This window comes from Girardinichthys multiradiatus, chromosome 22 (assembly GCF_021462225.1).
Source record: "Girardinichthys multiradiatus isolate DD_20200921_A chromosome 22, DD_fGirMul_XY1, whole genome shotgun sequence".
In the NCBI taxonomy this organism is placed as follows: Eukaryota; Metazoa; Chordata; class Actinopteri; order Cyprinodontiformes; family Goodeidae; genus Girardinichthys; species Girardinichthys multiradiatus.
Window position 1 is genome coordinate 16,749,862 of NC_061814.1, and position 15,940 is coordinate 16,765,801.

Genomic DNA, 15,940 nt, shown 5'->3' on the forward strand with positions numbered 1-15,940 from the left:
ACGTTTCTAGCAATCCCACTTCAGATTTATTGTCAAATGTGCTCAGTGATGAGCTTTGTTTAAAAACCAGTTACGTGTTGCCTTATTGTAAATGAATCCCTCTTTAAAGAAAGGGTCTTCATCAACAAATCAATGAGGTATTTCTTTCATGGAAGTTATTTATCTTTCTAGGAAAACTGCTGGAATTTAGGCTGGGACTTAGTTCAGTTAGTTTCGTTGTTAACTCCAGCTTTATGTATTACTGGCCCTCAAATATAACTACTCTAGGTTTAACAAAGATAATTTCTCAATTATTGCTTTTATTCTGCTTCCCAGGGGCAGTATGTTATTCATTTATTTACTTATTTTCCATTTATTTATTCATTTATTACAAGAACTTGGTTCTCCCACATATGTATAGTTTTGAATAAAACTTTAAATCACTAGTAATTTATAGATTGTGAATCTTGTGTTCTGTCTTCAGGTGGATCCGAACTGCAGGACAGTGCTTTTGGTTACTTCATCACAGCCTGTGTTGTTATTCTTCTTGCCACAACGTCCTACTTCATGCTGCCTAAGATGGTAAAACTTTGTTTTCTCCAAGCTGAACCACCTTTAGTTTTTCTGTTTTTCTTGTCTTCCTCGTTATCTTAAAAAAAACAACTTCATGTGGTTCACCATGATGGTTGTTTTGTTTCACCAGGAGTTCTTCCAGTACTTCATGGAGAGTAATGGATCACGGTGTGCTGATGAGGAAAACAAGATGGATTTACTGAAGAAAGGTACATGAAGGCTTATCATGTGTCTGCTCTGTGGCTGCTGTGATTGTGTTCATCTCCGCTCTGTTTAGATGGATAATCTTAAACTGAGTTACTTGTGCAGCGTCGCAAAGAGCAGAAATATGGTGCACTATCTTTAAACAAAAACAAGTGTAACTTATTTTAATTGCCTGTAATAGCTTTTTATCTGAAAAATGCCAGGAGTTTCGTATTAACTTGTTTTACCTAAAAATAAAATCCAACAGATTCAGTAATGTCCAGTAATACTGAAAGCAGACTTTAACGTTGCTTACAGTTTCTTTTTTCAGTTCTCGTTCTTGTTGGAATTTTCACACTTCATTTTTCTGCTGCTCATCTGAGGTCATTATACTATTAAAAAGATGGCATTTCCATCTAATACTTGTCTGTACTTGTCTCAGCGAGAACCGGGTCGCTTTTTTCCGTCCTAACACCAAAACAAACAAGTCTTTATCCCATCAAAGCCTCATGAAAAGTTCTATATTCTGCTTCAGTGTTTGCTGTTGTATTCAAGCAGCCATCGGTGCTCAGACATCTGAAATCACAGTTTATTAAGCATTAAGGATTAAAAAAGGATGCTTCCTCAACTCTTTCTGTTTCAGCAAACTCATTTGACTTGTCTGGGGCAGAAAAATGCATGCAATGGAAAAATGTATTCATATTTGTTTTAACTGGCTTTGTGTGTGTGTCAGGGTTGCTGTTCAGGTTGTCTGTCCTCTCTGCGGATTTTAAAAGATAAGTAAAATGTTTGTTGGTTTTGTTTCCTAGAAAAACAACTGGGGACGAATCTGATGGAGGAAGACACCAGTGCCGGCAGATCTGTGTTTATCATCTTCAAGCAGGTCCAAATGTTCAGTTTCTCACGTTTTATTAGTCATGAGAGACTGAGAGTGAAACAAAAAACCTGGGAATATGTTGACCACTTCAGCTCAGTGTGTATCCCTCAAGGCCAATCTATCGGTTTTCACTGCAGTAAAACATACAATCAAACATTTTCATTTTAACTGGAGATGAGCATGTCTTTACTTTGAATGTCGCGGCACCATTCCCATCAGCAGACAGGCGGCATTTAGATTCCCAGGGTACAAAGCTGATAGACATGGAACTAATATTGATAATGTCGTCCTTGTGCTCTCTAATCAGATCTGGGTGATGGCTCTGTCTGTCTGCTTTATCTTCACCGTCACCATTGGAACGTTTCCAGCAGTGACCGCCGAGGTCAAGTCCACAATAGCGAATGGCACCGGCTGGGGTGAGTGTGGGTTTCCTCTGAACCAAGTGAGACTGGGACTAAAAGTCTCAAATGTGAGAAAATGAAGTTCTCAGTTACTTTAAAGTTCCTGTAATTTTGGGGGATTTTGGAAGAAAGAAGGACTCTTTATATTTAAACCAAACAGCTACAGTTCTTCAAGAGGGAGCGTTGGAACCAGTTTTTATGCTCCTCTTAGATCATCCTACTCTGTGGGTTTATAGCGAGGTAAACCCAGGATCTCGTCCAGGTTTGTTTTAGTCGGACTAAACTTTTTAAATGCTGTGACTGTAAATATGAACTTGTTTAGGTATGTACCCAATTCCTGACAACAAGGATCAAAACACATCTGCTTTACTTGTTCATGTCGCCTTCTGTTTCCATTCTGTGACATGGAGATGATCAGGTTGTGGTTCTGCTGAGGTGTTAGGGAAGCCCAGAGACATTCAGCTTGTCTGTATTGCTGGATCTGGTGTGTCTCATTCCTCTTGACAGTACTCCATACTCCATGTCCAAAATGCAATCAGCATCTCCATTATGCTTGTCAGCTGAGGGAAGCATGAAGTGCTTTAAAATTTCCTAGTAGATAGTTGTGGTGTCTTTGGACTTCATAAAACACATTAGACCAACAACAGCAGATGAGCTGGCACCCTAAATCATCGCTGTGGAAACTTCACACTGGACTTTAAGCAACGGGGAATCTGTGCTTCTCCAATCTTCCAGACTCTGGAACCTTTATTTACAAATGAAAATCAGACTTTACTTTTAAAAAGAGGACTTTGGACCTCTGAGCAACAGTCCAGTTTACTCCTTAGCCCAGACAAGGCACTACTGACATTTCTTTGGATCAGGAGAGGCCTTAACACAAGGAACGAGACAGCTGTAGGTCATGTACTGGATATGTCTGTGCGATATGAGTTTGGCTTTTTAAATTGAATTATTAAAACTAATTAACTTATATCCTTATTTATTGAGATGGACATGTAAGTTTTTTATTTTGTGAAAAATAAAACAAATCATTTGATCATGTTTTCACAGCTGAAATGTACTCAAATTAGATTTAAAACTTCAAAGTTTTTTTACTGCGAGATTATGCTGCTGGTTTAAAAGAGGGATTTATTTAAGGTGTGCCAGTAAATAAGGTGGAGGCTGTGTTTTCATATGACCTGGCAGCAAACTCTTTACCTCAGCTTCCATAGATGTTTAATTTCCAGTCTAGTATAAGTCACGTTTCTGTTTTAAAAGCCTCTTTGTTTTGATCTGTTTTTAGAAACGTACTTCATCCCCGTGTCGTGTTTCCTCCTCTTCAACTCGATGGACTGGGCTGGCAGGAGTCTGACGGCCGTCTGCATGTGGGTCAGTAACAACCCTGAAACAGTATCATAACTTTAACACACAGAAATTACATTTAACAACAGACTGTATCTCAGCATGAGTGCCTCTTAAAACAGTCCAGAAATATGCAGCAGCAGCAGTGACCAATGTGGGAATGTGCTCTTAGAAAAACTCAATAATACTACTTTGATCTATTGAGTCCATTTGAAAAGACCACATCACAGTATTTAGTTAGATCTGCTGTTGACCTGCAGGCATGTGGAGAACAGACACATTTGCTGGGGTTTAATGAAAGCATTTGGCTGCGTCAGATGTTTACCCACGAGTCAATCTATGCTTCATGTGAGGATCGCTGAAAAAACAAAAGTTGTTTTGTGTTATAAGTGAAGAAGGGGAGTTTCTATGCTGAGATCAGAGCTTTGCTTTGGAGAACAGTTTGTGTGTTTTCTTTCTGAGTGAAGGAAGTCTCTACAAGAGCCAGAGAAAAGAGACGATAGGGATTTTAAAGGCCTCCTCTCTCTTCCTTGTTATTTGCATGAACAATGGACGGGCTGAGGGACCCTCAGTTCTGCTGCACATCTAAACTCATGTTGCAAAAGTGTTTAAAAAAGATTCACTGTGCAGAAAATGTGGAATTACATCTTTTGGTTGTAAGCGGATTATGTAGCACTTTTCTACTCAAAGCACTTTACACCAGAACCAGATTCATACACCGATACGCTGATCAGTAGGTCATTTAGAGTTAAGTGCCTTGCCCAGGGGCACATTACCACATGGCATGTGGAAAGTACCATTAAAACCCACAACTTTCAGATGGCGAGACGGTAACTCAGCCCACAGACCCACCGTTTTAAAACCATTTTATTTAACAACTAAACATTCGACTTGAAATCAGTGTTTGAAAAAAAAAAAAAAGAAGTCACCTTAATTTTTACATTTCTAAAACCAGCAAGTTCAATTCTGCAAATGAATCTGCACATGACGCCAACAAGAGAGCTGTCCGCTGAAACTATGGAAAGGATCAGAAGACGTCTTTAGTTTATCAAAAGCTTCTCAAATTTAAGTCTAAACAAATAAGAAGTAAAACATCTTTAAAAACCAAGGAAAACCTCAACATGTCACAACAGAAAATTCAGAGCAATGTACTTTTAAAATAGAAACCTCACGGCAAAAGAAATCATCTCAAACATAAAAAAATATCTAAAAGGAGTGTCAATTTTGAAAGAAATACTTTATCGGTCGAAAATTATGTGTACCCTTCTTAATCAAAGGGAAATTCTTTATTGGCATTACAGCATTCACACCCTTCCACTGGTGTTTTCCTTTGGGTCTTTGAAGCTGGAGGGTCTCCTTCCCATCACCCTAATCTTTATCTCCCTCCACAGATTCTCAATCAGATTGGGACATGTGTTGTGAATTGGCGCTATATAAAAAAACTGAATTGAATTGAACTGATGCTTCAAAACACCAATATTATTTCCAGTCACATGACATCAATCGCATCACTTCCTGGATGTTTACCCTAACTTCCTCCCCGGGTCTTAATTCTCTCCAAATCAAGACAGGCAGGTCAACCCCGTGACATGGCCGGCAGAAAGTCCAGATCTTAACTCAGCTGAAAGTTTATGGTAGAAATGCAAACAAAAGTTCACGATGAAGCTCCAGTAAGCCAAGCTGCTCGGTCAGCTGCTGAATGAAAATGTTGGAGCCTGACTGATGAAGAATATTGTGTTTCACTGGGGAAGTCTGTGCCTGAAAGAGTTCAGGGTGTCAGCAAATCAAGAGGAGGCACTACAAAGTATGGATGGATTTTGGTTTTGCTTAATCTGAAAAAAAAATGTAATTTAATTTTATAGAAATGCTATACAATGCTGGATTGTTCAGGTGTTTAATAATGTGTCGTGTTATCTCTGTGATTTATTTATTTACTTATTTTTTTGCTTTAAAGTAAAACCCTAGGCCTACTCACGGAAATATTACCAAAAATGTTAGCTCCTGTCCTGAGACAACATGGAGGTTATTCAGAAAATAAAAAGGGAAAAACGTCTTAATTTTCTGAGAGTAAGAGGACCGGATATAATGGATGAAGTCTGGATAAACTGGGTACAGTTACGGTACAAACAAGCTGTCCTGCAGAGGAATGCCGCTTTGTGGTGGTCAGCTGCTGCAGAAGCATGTGAGCTTATTTATCATCCATCAGATGAAGATGGTCGGGGTCTGATTGGATTTTCCTGGTTCTGCAGTTGACATCATGGTTAAGTCTCTTTATCCCGTTATTTACACTTAATCTTTATACGCCTGTTAACTCTGCTTGTGGTCGATGAACTGAGAAAATGTCAAGAAATGATCCTGACAGAAATGTTTCCAAGAAGACAACAATGGTTGGCAGCTCAGGTCTTACCACAGGAATATGAATTCAGTTATCAGGCCTTTCACTTGTTTTCCTCCAGAGGTTATTTGACAACTACAGAAAATATTTTAAAATGTTGAGTGTAAATCGGGATGATGCTTTCAAGTTGCTTAATTTGTCTAAAATAATTTAAAGTCCCAAAATATTTAAAAAGTTTCACGCAAGGGAAAAAAACGGATAAAACTTTCTCAATGTTTGTAAAAATTGTAATAATTAATCATTTAATCTCAGATGACCTTGTTCTGTGTAATAATTCATACTCAGATATTTGCCATCTCTTTCCACTGCATATTCTGTTGCCGGGTTTGAACCTCTGTCCCACGCTGCCTTTGTGTCTCCCTCTGCATGACCAGCCGGGTAAGGACAGCGTCTTGCTTCCTGTCCTGTGTGGCCTGAGAGTAATCTTCATCCCGCTCTTCATGCTGTGCAACGTCCAGCCACGGTTGTACCTCCCCGTGCCGTTTGCTCACGACGCTTGGTACATCATCTTCATGATCCTGTTCTCCTTCTCCAACGGATATTTGGCCAGCCTCTGCATGTGCTTCGGACCCAAGTAAGGCTTGCAGATGCACTCTCTGATCGAACATCGCCTACAGTGGGGGTGGATGTTTCTCAGCCAGAATTAGGTGAAAAGCTGCAGAGAGTTACAGTAGAAGGTGACCAGTTTAATTGTTTGAACCGTTTTAACCTGAAGTCTGGATGGAATCACATCTATATTTAAATAAACACACAAACTATAATGGATGTAATGTTTATTATCATGAAGACGAATGCAGTCATTTTAATTTTTATAGTACGCTTTGAACTTTCTGTTCAACAAACTTCAATGGGTTTTATTAGGGTGTTGCAGGACAGACCAACGGAGTGTTGCATAGTTAAGAGGGAGCAAAGATGTGGCACACATTCATATTCACTCCCCTGAGTCAATACTTTGTTGAAGCAGGTTTCAGTGCAGCTACAGCTGCAAGTCTCTCTACCAGCTTTGCAGATCTAGACTCTGCAGCTTTTATTCATCTTTTCCCAAATGGATCCCACTAAATCCAGACATTAAAATTTCCAACTTAATACGACACTAACAAATATAGCATTTATGATACCGCTGCAACATTTTTTGTTCTTTCTAGTTGAGAGAAAAAATATGATAGGTTAAAATATGACAAAATTGTAACTTCTTTTATTAGAGCAAAATCGATAACTAGGGGACAATTCAGCCCTTATTTAGAAAAATATATAATTGAAGGTTCATTTCCTATTTGGCAAAACAGTAGACAAGATAATTACTTATAATAAGTGTTGATATCCTTTATGGAAATGTTAACCTTTGATTCAGTGTTATTTTATTATAATTTCTTGTGTTCAGTGTGTCACTGTGAGCTTCCATTTGCCGTGAAATGAGACAATTTTCTACTGAAGGATGAATGAAGAATCATTCTAAACTAAATTAAACCGTTTCAAAACACACAAAACATATTTTTTATATTGTGAATGGGTCCGTTTATATGTTAAATATCGATATATATCAGTTTTACATCTTTTTTTCCCGTGTTTTAACTCCATCCATCCTCCCACCTTGCTGAGCAAAAGCATCCCCACAGAATAACGCTGCCACATATAGCGTTTTGCATGTAGGTAGATAAGTTCAACTTTGTTCTCATCCGATCACATGAGACCAGGTGGGACTTCTGATGGCTTTCTTCTTGCCACTCTTCCAGAAAAGGAAGATTTGAGGGGTGCACAGCAAATCCTGAATACAGATTCTCCCACCTCAGCTGTGGGTGTCTGCAGCTCCTCCAGAGTCACCATGGGCCTCTCAGCTGCTTCTCTGATTAACACAGAAAGCTGGTTTTATAATGAGATGAGATTTATAATGAGCATATGGGTGGACTCTGTTTACTAATGAGGAGGCTTCTAAAGGCAGTTGGCTTCACTGGATTTTATTTATGAGTATCAGAGTAAAGGGGATGGAGTACATATGTACACCACACTTTTCAGAACCCCGCATTATTTTCTTTCCACCTCCCAACTCTGCAGTACTTTGTGTTGGTCTATGACATAAAGGATAGTGGTGGTTTGTGGTTGTCACATGACAAAACGAGTAAAGGATCAAAGGCTCTGAATGCTTTAGCAAGACGCTGTATCTCCTCAGAACCTTAGAAAGAAACAGTTTCCTGTTACCCTCCTGGTAAACAGGCCATTCCTCACAGCTTTTCCACCTCTGATGTGTTTCTGCAGGAAGGTCCCACAGCATCAGGCGGAGACAGCGGGCGCCATCATGGTCTTCTTCCTGTCCCTCGGCTTGGCGCTGGGCGCCACGGTCTCCTTTGCTGTCCGGGTCTTGATCTAAATCCTGAATTTGATGTACATAAGACCGCCTCAACCTCGTCTCCTTAACTTATCATGAGCCTGTCTGTGTGGAGATAAAACCAGAGAAGAGTCTGGTCTTCGCCATGGTTCAGCAGGGATTCATCTTGCTGAAAAGAGATCAAATATATTAATTCGGTGTTTAAATTTTCTTTTCATTTCAGATACAGGAAATCCTTTCAGGAAATCTAAACCAAAAGTGTGACAAACATTATAGAGGATACAGATGCGGCAGTTATAATCTTCTATTGTCCTTTGTGTTAGATTTTCAAATATGACAGAAACCTCATTAAAGGCATTCAGATAACTTCTGATCACAGCTGCATAAATAATGTTGTGAGATGCTACTCCTCAGCTTGTCGATATTTATAACCAGTAAGTGTAAGCTGGGAGGATTATTATGATGTTAGTATAAAGAATGTAAAAGTGCCACTTCATGCTGGACTGTTGGACCTTGTGAGCAAACCAAATACACAAAGACAACATGGGAACACGATGAACTCTGAAGGGAAGCTTCATCACTGCACTCACTATTTAGGCGTCCTTGTAACAAATCACAGTAGCACAAACAATGTAAAGATGTCTTTTCAGTAAGCAGTGATCTGGTTTGGTTTTAGTTTTAGATTACAATCTGTCTGGATCTAACATCATTTTTACTTGAATGGGAATAATTTTCTGTTCAGACTTTAAGCCTACATTTTATTTCACTTTATTCTATTTTTTCATACTGTTACACCAGGCATGTATTTATGATGCAACATGAAAATGAATGAATGCAAAATAACATGCAGCTATTTGTGACATGAAACCTTCAAAATTCATTTGAAAAGTGATGAAAGTCAGGAAGTGTTTTTTATGCTTCGTTTTAAATTAGGTTTTTATTCAAGCAATAGTTTTTGTCTTCCAAGCTCTCAGTTCTAAACTATAAGCCTGTCAATTTTTTTGTTGTTGCTTTTTTTAAGTTGGCTATAATTGTGCAGTAGCGAGCAGTAACAGAACCATTTGAACACATTTTAACAAACGGATGCTTTAAAAATAGAGTAGGTGTTTGTCATTATGCTGACTGTGTGGCTTCATTTGAGAAAAATAAACGTACTTTTTCTAAAACAATGGCTCCTCCTGCTGGTCATTTCTGGAACTGCGGCATTTCCTTTCAGGTGAATCTCAATCAAATTAAAGATAATTAAAAGATCATTTATTTTAGTAATTCAGTTCAAAAAGTGAGATTCATAGATTCGTTACATATACACTGATATAGTTTAAATGTTTGTTTCTGTATATGTTGATTATTAATTAAATCTAATGAAAACCAACAACCCTAAAAAGGTTTTTCACAAAAAAAAGATTTTCTTAATAAAGAAATTTTTGGGAATGTTGAAGGGAATTAAAATGTGGTAGGAAAAGGCGCACAAGGAAGAGGGATAGTTACTGGTTCGACAGGATTTTTAGGCAAAACCCATTTAAGGACGAGGGAGATTCAGAAGGTGTGGACCTCAGCTGGAGTCAGTGCTTCAAGAGCCAGGATATGAGTTACAGATGTCACATTCCTGGTGGTAACCAACTCCTGAACGAGAAACAACAAAAGTGTTTTTACCTCAGCTAAGGAGAAAATAAAAAAAACTTCAGTCAATGGTCCAATGTCCTCTTTTCAGATGAAAAAAATTCCATTTCCTTTAGAAATCAAGGTCCTAGAGTCTGGAGGAAGAGTGGAGAGGCACAGAATCTAGGCTGCTTGAAGTCCAATGAAAAGACATCAATGACTTGGGGTTGCCACTGGTAACTGGTAAATGGACTGAACTTATATAGCGCTTTTCCAGTCATACAGACCGCTCAAAGCGCTTTACACTACAGCCGCATTCACCCAATTGCACTCACTAACGCTCACACATTCATACACCGATACGCAGATCGGTAGGCAACTTGAGGTTAAGTGCCTTGCCCAGGGGCACATCGACCTATGGCAGGAGGAAGCTGGAATCGAACCCACAACCTTCTGGTGTTGGTTCACTGTGTTTTAGTCCAAAGTCAGGTCAGACATCTACCAGAAGATTTTAGAGTACATCATGCTTCCCTCTGCTGAAAACCTTTATGGAGACACTTTTCGTTTCCAGCAGGACTTGGCTGTGTCTACGCTGCCAAAGGTACCAGCGCCTGCTTTAATGACCATGGTATCAGCACACTGGTCTGACCTGAATCTCACAGAGAATGTATGGAGAATTGTCAACAGGAAGGTGAGAGACACCAGATCAACGCCACAAACGAGCTACAGGCGGCTATTAGAGCAACCAGGGCTTCTCATCACCTCCATACCATGCTGTGCTGATGCCGTAATTCATGCAAAAGGAGCCTCGACCCAATATTAAGTGCAAATACTGTATAATACATGAGCATATTTTCACTACTGATATTTCTGTATTAGAACTACATTTTTAATCAACTTTTTGTAATAATATAATTTTATAAAAAACTGAATTGTGGGTTTTCATTTTCATTAGCTCTGAGCCAGAATCATAAAAATATACCAGAAATAAATGCTTTAATATATATTAGACTGTGTGTGTGAAAAGGCTGTATCAGATACAAGTTTTACTTTTGAACTGAACTACTAATATTCAGATTTATTGAATGTTTTTTTTTTTTTGCTAGTGTTAAAAACTAGGAAACGAGAACATGTCCTTCAGGTAATTTAGATCAATGTTTTTCTTCAGTATTCTACATTTTGGGATTTCATTAACTGTTAAATAGAAATATAAAATGAAAATATATCACTATGTAATGAATCAAATCTTTAGTTGGGGAATTGAATTCCTGAAATAAATCAGCTTCTTAATATGATGGACTAGTTGTACATTATACTGCAGCAAACAACCCACCTGTACAAAGAGTTAAAATGTCTTTGATTTAAAATAGAGTAAATAAACCTGTTGGTTAGGAAAAGTGCAAGTTATAAATCTTGACAGGGAAAAAAAATTACATTTTACATTATTTATGAATATGTAGTGGCATATATAGAATGTTAAAAAAGAAAATTCATGTGCAAAATGCACCAAGGGGTGGGAAGAAATATGAACTTTCTACATGCAATAATTAAGTATTTGTCTCTTGCAACTTGTTTCTTTCCCAGAATTATAATAACATCTGCAGATGAATGTCATTAATAGTTGCGTTTAAAAAATTAATGACATTAAAACCATTACCAGGTTAAACACTTTAACATGGTGTCATCTCTAGCTGCCTTTACCAGTAGTTTATTACACGGTAGCGCCACCATGTTGTCAATTTAAAACAATACGTCGCAGGAACGCCTCAGATGGAGTCCTGGGCATCAACATCATTTTGTACTCCTGATAAACATTTCAAAACTCAGATTTCAAACTGCAAGTCGCATCTTAAGAGATAACTTTAGTCATTTTGGAAAACAAAACATTTTGTGAAGAGATTAAATCAACTTTTTTAAATCCCTTTGCTGACAGAAGGTGTGAAAATATTGTGGGTGAGCAACGCTGGCAGCTTTTAAATGTCAAGACCTAAAATTAAGTCAAAAAAGAAACAACAAAGAAGACTGTGTATATGATTTATTCTTAAAATGAACATTTTGATCAAAAATAAATTACCAGAGAAATCTCTAAAAGACAGGCTAATGCCTCCAATCCAGCAAACAGTCCAGTCTGGATGCAAGTGTCCGCAACATACAGCCGTCCGGTCCGTTCTGGTGAAGATGAGAAGCTAATGTAAACCTACAGCAGGAACCTATCCTTTACCAGACCAGACTGGAAAGTTACTCGAGAAGAAAGCAGCCATGGTAAACTGATTCTCTATAAAATGTGTACATCGTTTATTTAAATAATCAACATACATGCCTGATTTATAACACGAGCACAGAAAAAGAGAAACTGTACATTATGAGACTGGCGTTTGTGGTGAGAATCAGTGTAAAAGACACATGCAGCGGTTGGCGTGAAAAGCTAAAATCAAACATGGCGGAGTTCCTCAAGGAGGTTCATGTTGTGCATTAAAATACATTTTCTTTTGTTTCTGAGAGGTCCAGCCCAGCCAATTTCTCAATGAAAGGAGACATCAGTGCCTTGGTTTAATCCTCACAGAACAACAAATCAAACCAAGAATGAGACCAATCATCTGAGCTGGAGCTCCCACAGCAAAAAAACAAAAACAAAAAACATACAGCTTCTGAAACTGCAACCAGTCTGTGCTGGTGCAGCTTTAATGGAAGGCATGGATGAGAAAACTGTTTAAAATGAACCACTTGTCTATAGCTGGGCTCTAAAAGCTCTTAACAGCATGCACAGAGCTGAATACTGGCACGTTTGCTATGAGACACCAAAGGCAGTTTCAAAGCACACTTCACTATCTAAAATAAACACACCGCCTTAAAGAAGAAAAACAGTAGGGAAATACTTGGTGCTACCGGCAGCTCTTCAGTTATCCATAAGAAATATTAAAGGGAAACAGAGAAAGGTGCAGACATCTCATGTGAAGGCAACCTGACCCCAGAGATTGATCATAAAATATTACCTCAGTGTTTCCAATTGGACCAAAAAAAAAAAAAAGAAATAAATCATTTCCTGTGATGTGGATAAACCAAACCCTTTCTCTCCTACTTGTTTTCATTGTAACAGAATCGATTCCAGGAATCGACTCACTACATGTTTTCTGAGTGGATAAGTCAGTGAGAGAAAGGAAAACATGCCCTTTGAAGAGTTGCAGTGTGCAGCAGCAGCTGCCCACAGCGGTGTCAGTTTTCCTCATTGTGAAGTGAGTGCAATGTGATTCCAGCAATAACAACCAACGCACAGAAAAAACATGGAGCATGGCGGGTGATCCAGAGGATGATGCCACTGGCTTCTCTGCTCAGTCCTTTCTTGATTGTGCAGCATGTTGTGTGAGGCACTGGGGGGCGATGAAGAGCAGGCCAGACTTCCTGGCTACAGGTCCACAGAGACAGACGGGGCGGTGACAAGACAACTTGACCCCTCACACCCCCCCCCCCAAAACAAAAACAACATAAAAAAACAGGGTCAGCTTTGGTGTTGAACTAGTCCCACAGTTCTAGCAGTGGACAGTGGGTGGACAACCAGCACGATGAAGACGAAGAGGAACAGCCTTAGTCAGTCTTTAACCTGGTGGGCCGTGAGCCCTGTTCTGCCAAGCTGGCTTTGATGGAGTTAAAGACCGTCTGTCTGACATTGTCCTCCATATAATTTTCAACTAGTGGCTTCAAAACCTAGAAGACAGAAAAAAACAAAACAATTAACATTCATGTCTAAAACTGAAACTGAAGGAAGAAAAACAGGATAAACATTCAAGGAACAGAAATCAGGAAGCAGTCTCCAACAAGCTGAACACAAACATCTAAAGATGCTCAAAGCTCATAAGAAACTCAAATAAAATCATTTTCTACATTAATCTGAACAAGATGATTTTAAACAATTTGCCTTTTTAAGATCCACAGATGGGTGAAACTCTGCAGGTGTCCACACTGAGCAAATAAAAGAAACAGGCCCAAAAGGATTGAAAAATAATTAAAGAAGACAGCAGCAAACAGAAGAAATGTCTACATGAGAAGCACAGTTAAAAGTCTGTAAATCCACCAGCTGGCCAGCAGCTAGTTGCTCTTCTTGTAGTTGTTGTTGAGAGGAACCAGAGCTTTGAGTCCAAGCGTCGCTCCTGATGGGAGGGAAGGGAGCAGAGAGAGGGGCCACGCCAGGTGGCTCCTGACAGGCTCCAAGAGTTTGGAAATCACCTGCGAGGAAAGCATGGAGGAACAGCAGAGTTAAATGAAAAGGACTCATGTGAAGATGGATGGAAGTGGAGAGAAAAATGTGTGATACAGGACTGGGGTGAAAAATAAGGGATGTTGTTTAGGATTCAAGCATACGAATGAAAAAGAAGAGACAGAAGGAGGAAAGGAGATCAGGCAGGATGCTTTGAAAGGTGGGAGGAGGAAGATACGGGAGGCGATACGTCTCACCTTTCTGACCGTCCTCTGAAAAGCAGGGGAGGCAAAAAGAGACAAACAGGAAGGAAGGAGAAGCAACAGGAGACATGAGGGACACATCTGAAAACATTGGCTGTTTATTGGTTCTGCTGGTTAACAGCAGGGTGGAGGAACAACTAGGGGAGCAAACAAAAAATCTGCTGAATACAAAATGTGCTCTAGACTTCAAATTTAATCATGCTGTCCTGCATAAAACCATAAATATTTAGTAATGAGTGGTCATTGACTCAGATTTCCACCAGTAACACCAGTGACTACACATTGACCAAACTTCGCAACGATCTGCGGCTCAGACCTGCAAAGCTACGGGTTATTAGCATGTGTCCTGGGCAGAGATGCACCGAGTAATCAGCTGGAGATCAGACTAGGATCAGACCGTTTCTGATGAGTGATTAGCAAGTCAAATACTATTAAATCCGATTTTTTACCTCTTCATTAAATGCATCAAAGCTAAGAATTCCCACCATTTTCCATGTACTGGTAAATAAGCATCAACCAACAGAATTTACTTTGAAATACTTACAGTTTAAAAAATAAAATAAAAATCTGATACCAAGTTATTACACATTTTACAACAACCACGGCAAAAACAATCAAACTCCACATTAAACTGATAAAATCCTGAGCTGTGACTGAGCGTTTGTTTCCTCTCGCTGGGCAGAGCTCCAAAAAGGTGTTTATTAAGCTAGTAAATGTTAAAAACATTTCTGAACATTCTTATAAACTGGCTGATTTGGAGAAAGCTGCTTTTAGCAGAGAGCTGTCCATGTCATGTCTACAGGTGGTCCTTTAGTGTGGAGGTGGACTGAGACCAAGTGGAAGAAATGAAATCAGGTTTAATAACGAGACTGATTTATGTGAAGCATGATGAAGACACAGATGGACTTGGCCCACAAGTAAATAGTAAGAAAGTACTAATGATGCTCATAATGTAAGGTCTAACTTAGTCATTTAGAAATGTCAGAGTTTGGAAGAGAAAAAAACACTTGGCAACTCAAATATGAAAGCAGTAAAAGTTTGAACATGTAAAATATTTTGCTTATTGGAGGTATTTTGTCCTCAGCTAACTGTTTGTAAACCTTACATGATGCCAAACAGTAGAAAGCACTGTGGCGATAAATAAAAACATCCTACCCATCATCTAACATGAATCCTGCTGGAAATGACCTGAACTGGGAGCCTAAACTGGATCTTTGAGGTAGAAACAGTGTAGCGGACAATCAGATTGTTCATCTCTCTGAAAGTCCGACGTTCCTGTATGTTCCTGACATCTCCTGATTTACAGTCTCTAAAATGACGCAGCTTGAATTCAATGGTAAAGACTCTCCATTTTGTGAAGTGTTTCAGCATCTCTCATCCACAGACATCTACCAGAAAATTTTAGAGTACATCGTGCTTCCCTCTGCTGAAAATCGTTATGGAGACACTTTTCGTTTCCAGCAGGACTTGGCTGTGTCTACGCTGCCAAAGGTACCAGCGCCTGCTTTAATGACCATGGTATCAGCACACTGGTCTGACCTGAATCTCACAGAGAATGTATGGAGAATTGTCAACAGGAAGGTGAGAGACACCAGATCAACGCCACAAACGAGCTACAGGCGGCTATTAGAGCAACCAGGGCTTCTCATCACCTCCATACCATGCTGTGCTGATGCCGTAATTCATGCAAAAGGAGCCTCAACCCAATATTAAGTGCAAATACTGTATAATACATGAGCATATTTTCACTACTGATATTTCTGTATTAGAACTACATTTTTAATCAACTTTTTGTAATAATATAATTTTATAAA

At 39.1% G+C, this 15,940-nt stretch overlaps 2 protein-coding genes across 6 annotated transcripts in view; one reads left to right on the forward strand and one right to left on the reverse strand.

Annotated features, from left to right (window-relative positions):
• LOC124859392 (equilibrative nucleoside transporter 1-like) overlaps positions 1-8,655 on the forward strand; it is a 54,000-nt gene extending 45,345 nt beyond the window's left edge. For both annotated transcript variants that reach the window (XM_047352148.1, XM_047352149.1), the window contains 7 exons: positions 464-561; positions 683-761; positions 1,545-1,618; positions 1,920-2,028; positions 3,296-3,381; positions 6,124-6,323; positions 8,003-8,655. In XM_047352148.1, coding sequence (XP_047208104.1) covers positions 464-561; positions 683-761; positions 1,545-1,618; positions 1,920-2,028; positions 3,296-3,381; positions 6,124-6,323; positions 8,003-8,114 — 758 coding nt within the window. In that variant the 3' untranslated portion in view covers positions 8,115-8,655. The remainder of the gene's footprint in view (positions 1-463; positions 562-682; positions 762-1,544; positions 1,619-1,919; positions 2,029-3,295; positions 3,382-6,123; positions 6,324-8,002) is intronic.
• Positions 8,656-11,691: 3,036 nt separating this feature from the next.
• Positions 11,692-15,940, reverse strand: part of atl2 (atlastin GTPase 2) — a 33,204-nt gene continuing 28,955 nt past the window's right edge. Inside the window, exons 14-15 of one of the 4 annotated variants that reach the window (XM_047351525.1) lie at positions 14,121-14,135; positions 13,633-13,892 (exon numbers count right to left, since the gene is read on the reverse strand). In XM_047351525.1, the coding sequence (XP_047207481.1) occupies positions 13,755-13,892; positions 14,121-14,135 (153 nt within the window). In that variant the 3' untranslated portion in view covers positions 13,633-13,754. Of the gene's footprint in view, positions 13,374-13,632; positions 14,136-15,940 lie in introns of those variants that run through there. The other 3 variants (XM_047351527.1, XM_047351526.1, XM_047351524.1) reach the window with 3 other exon arrangements.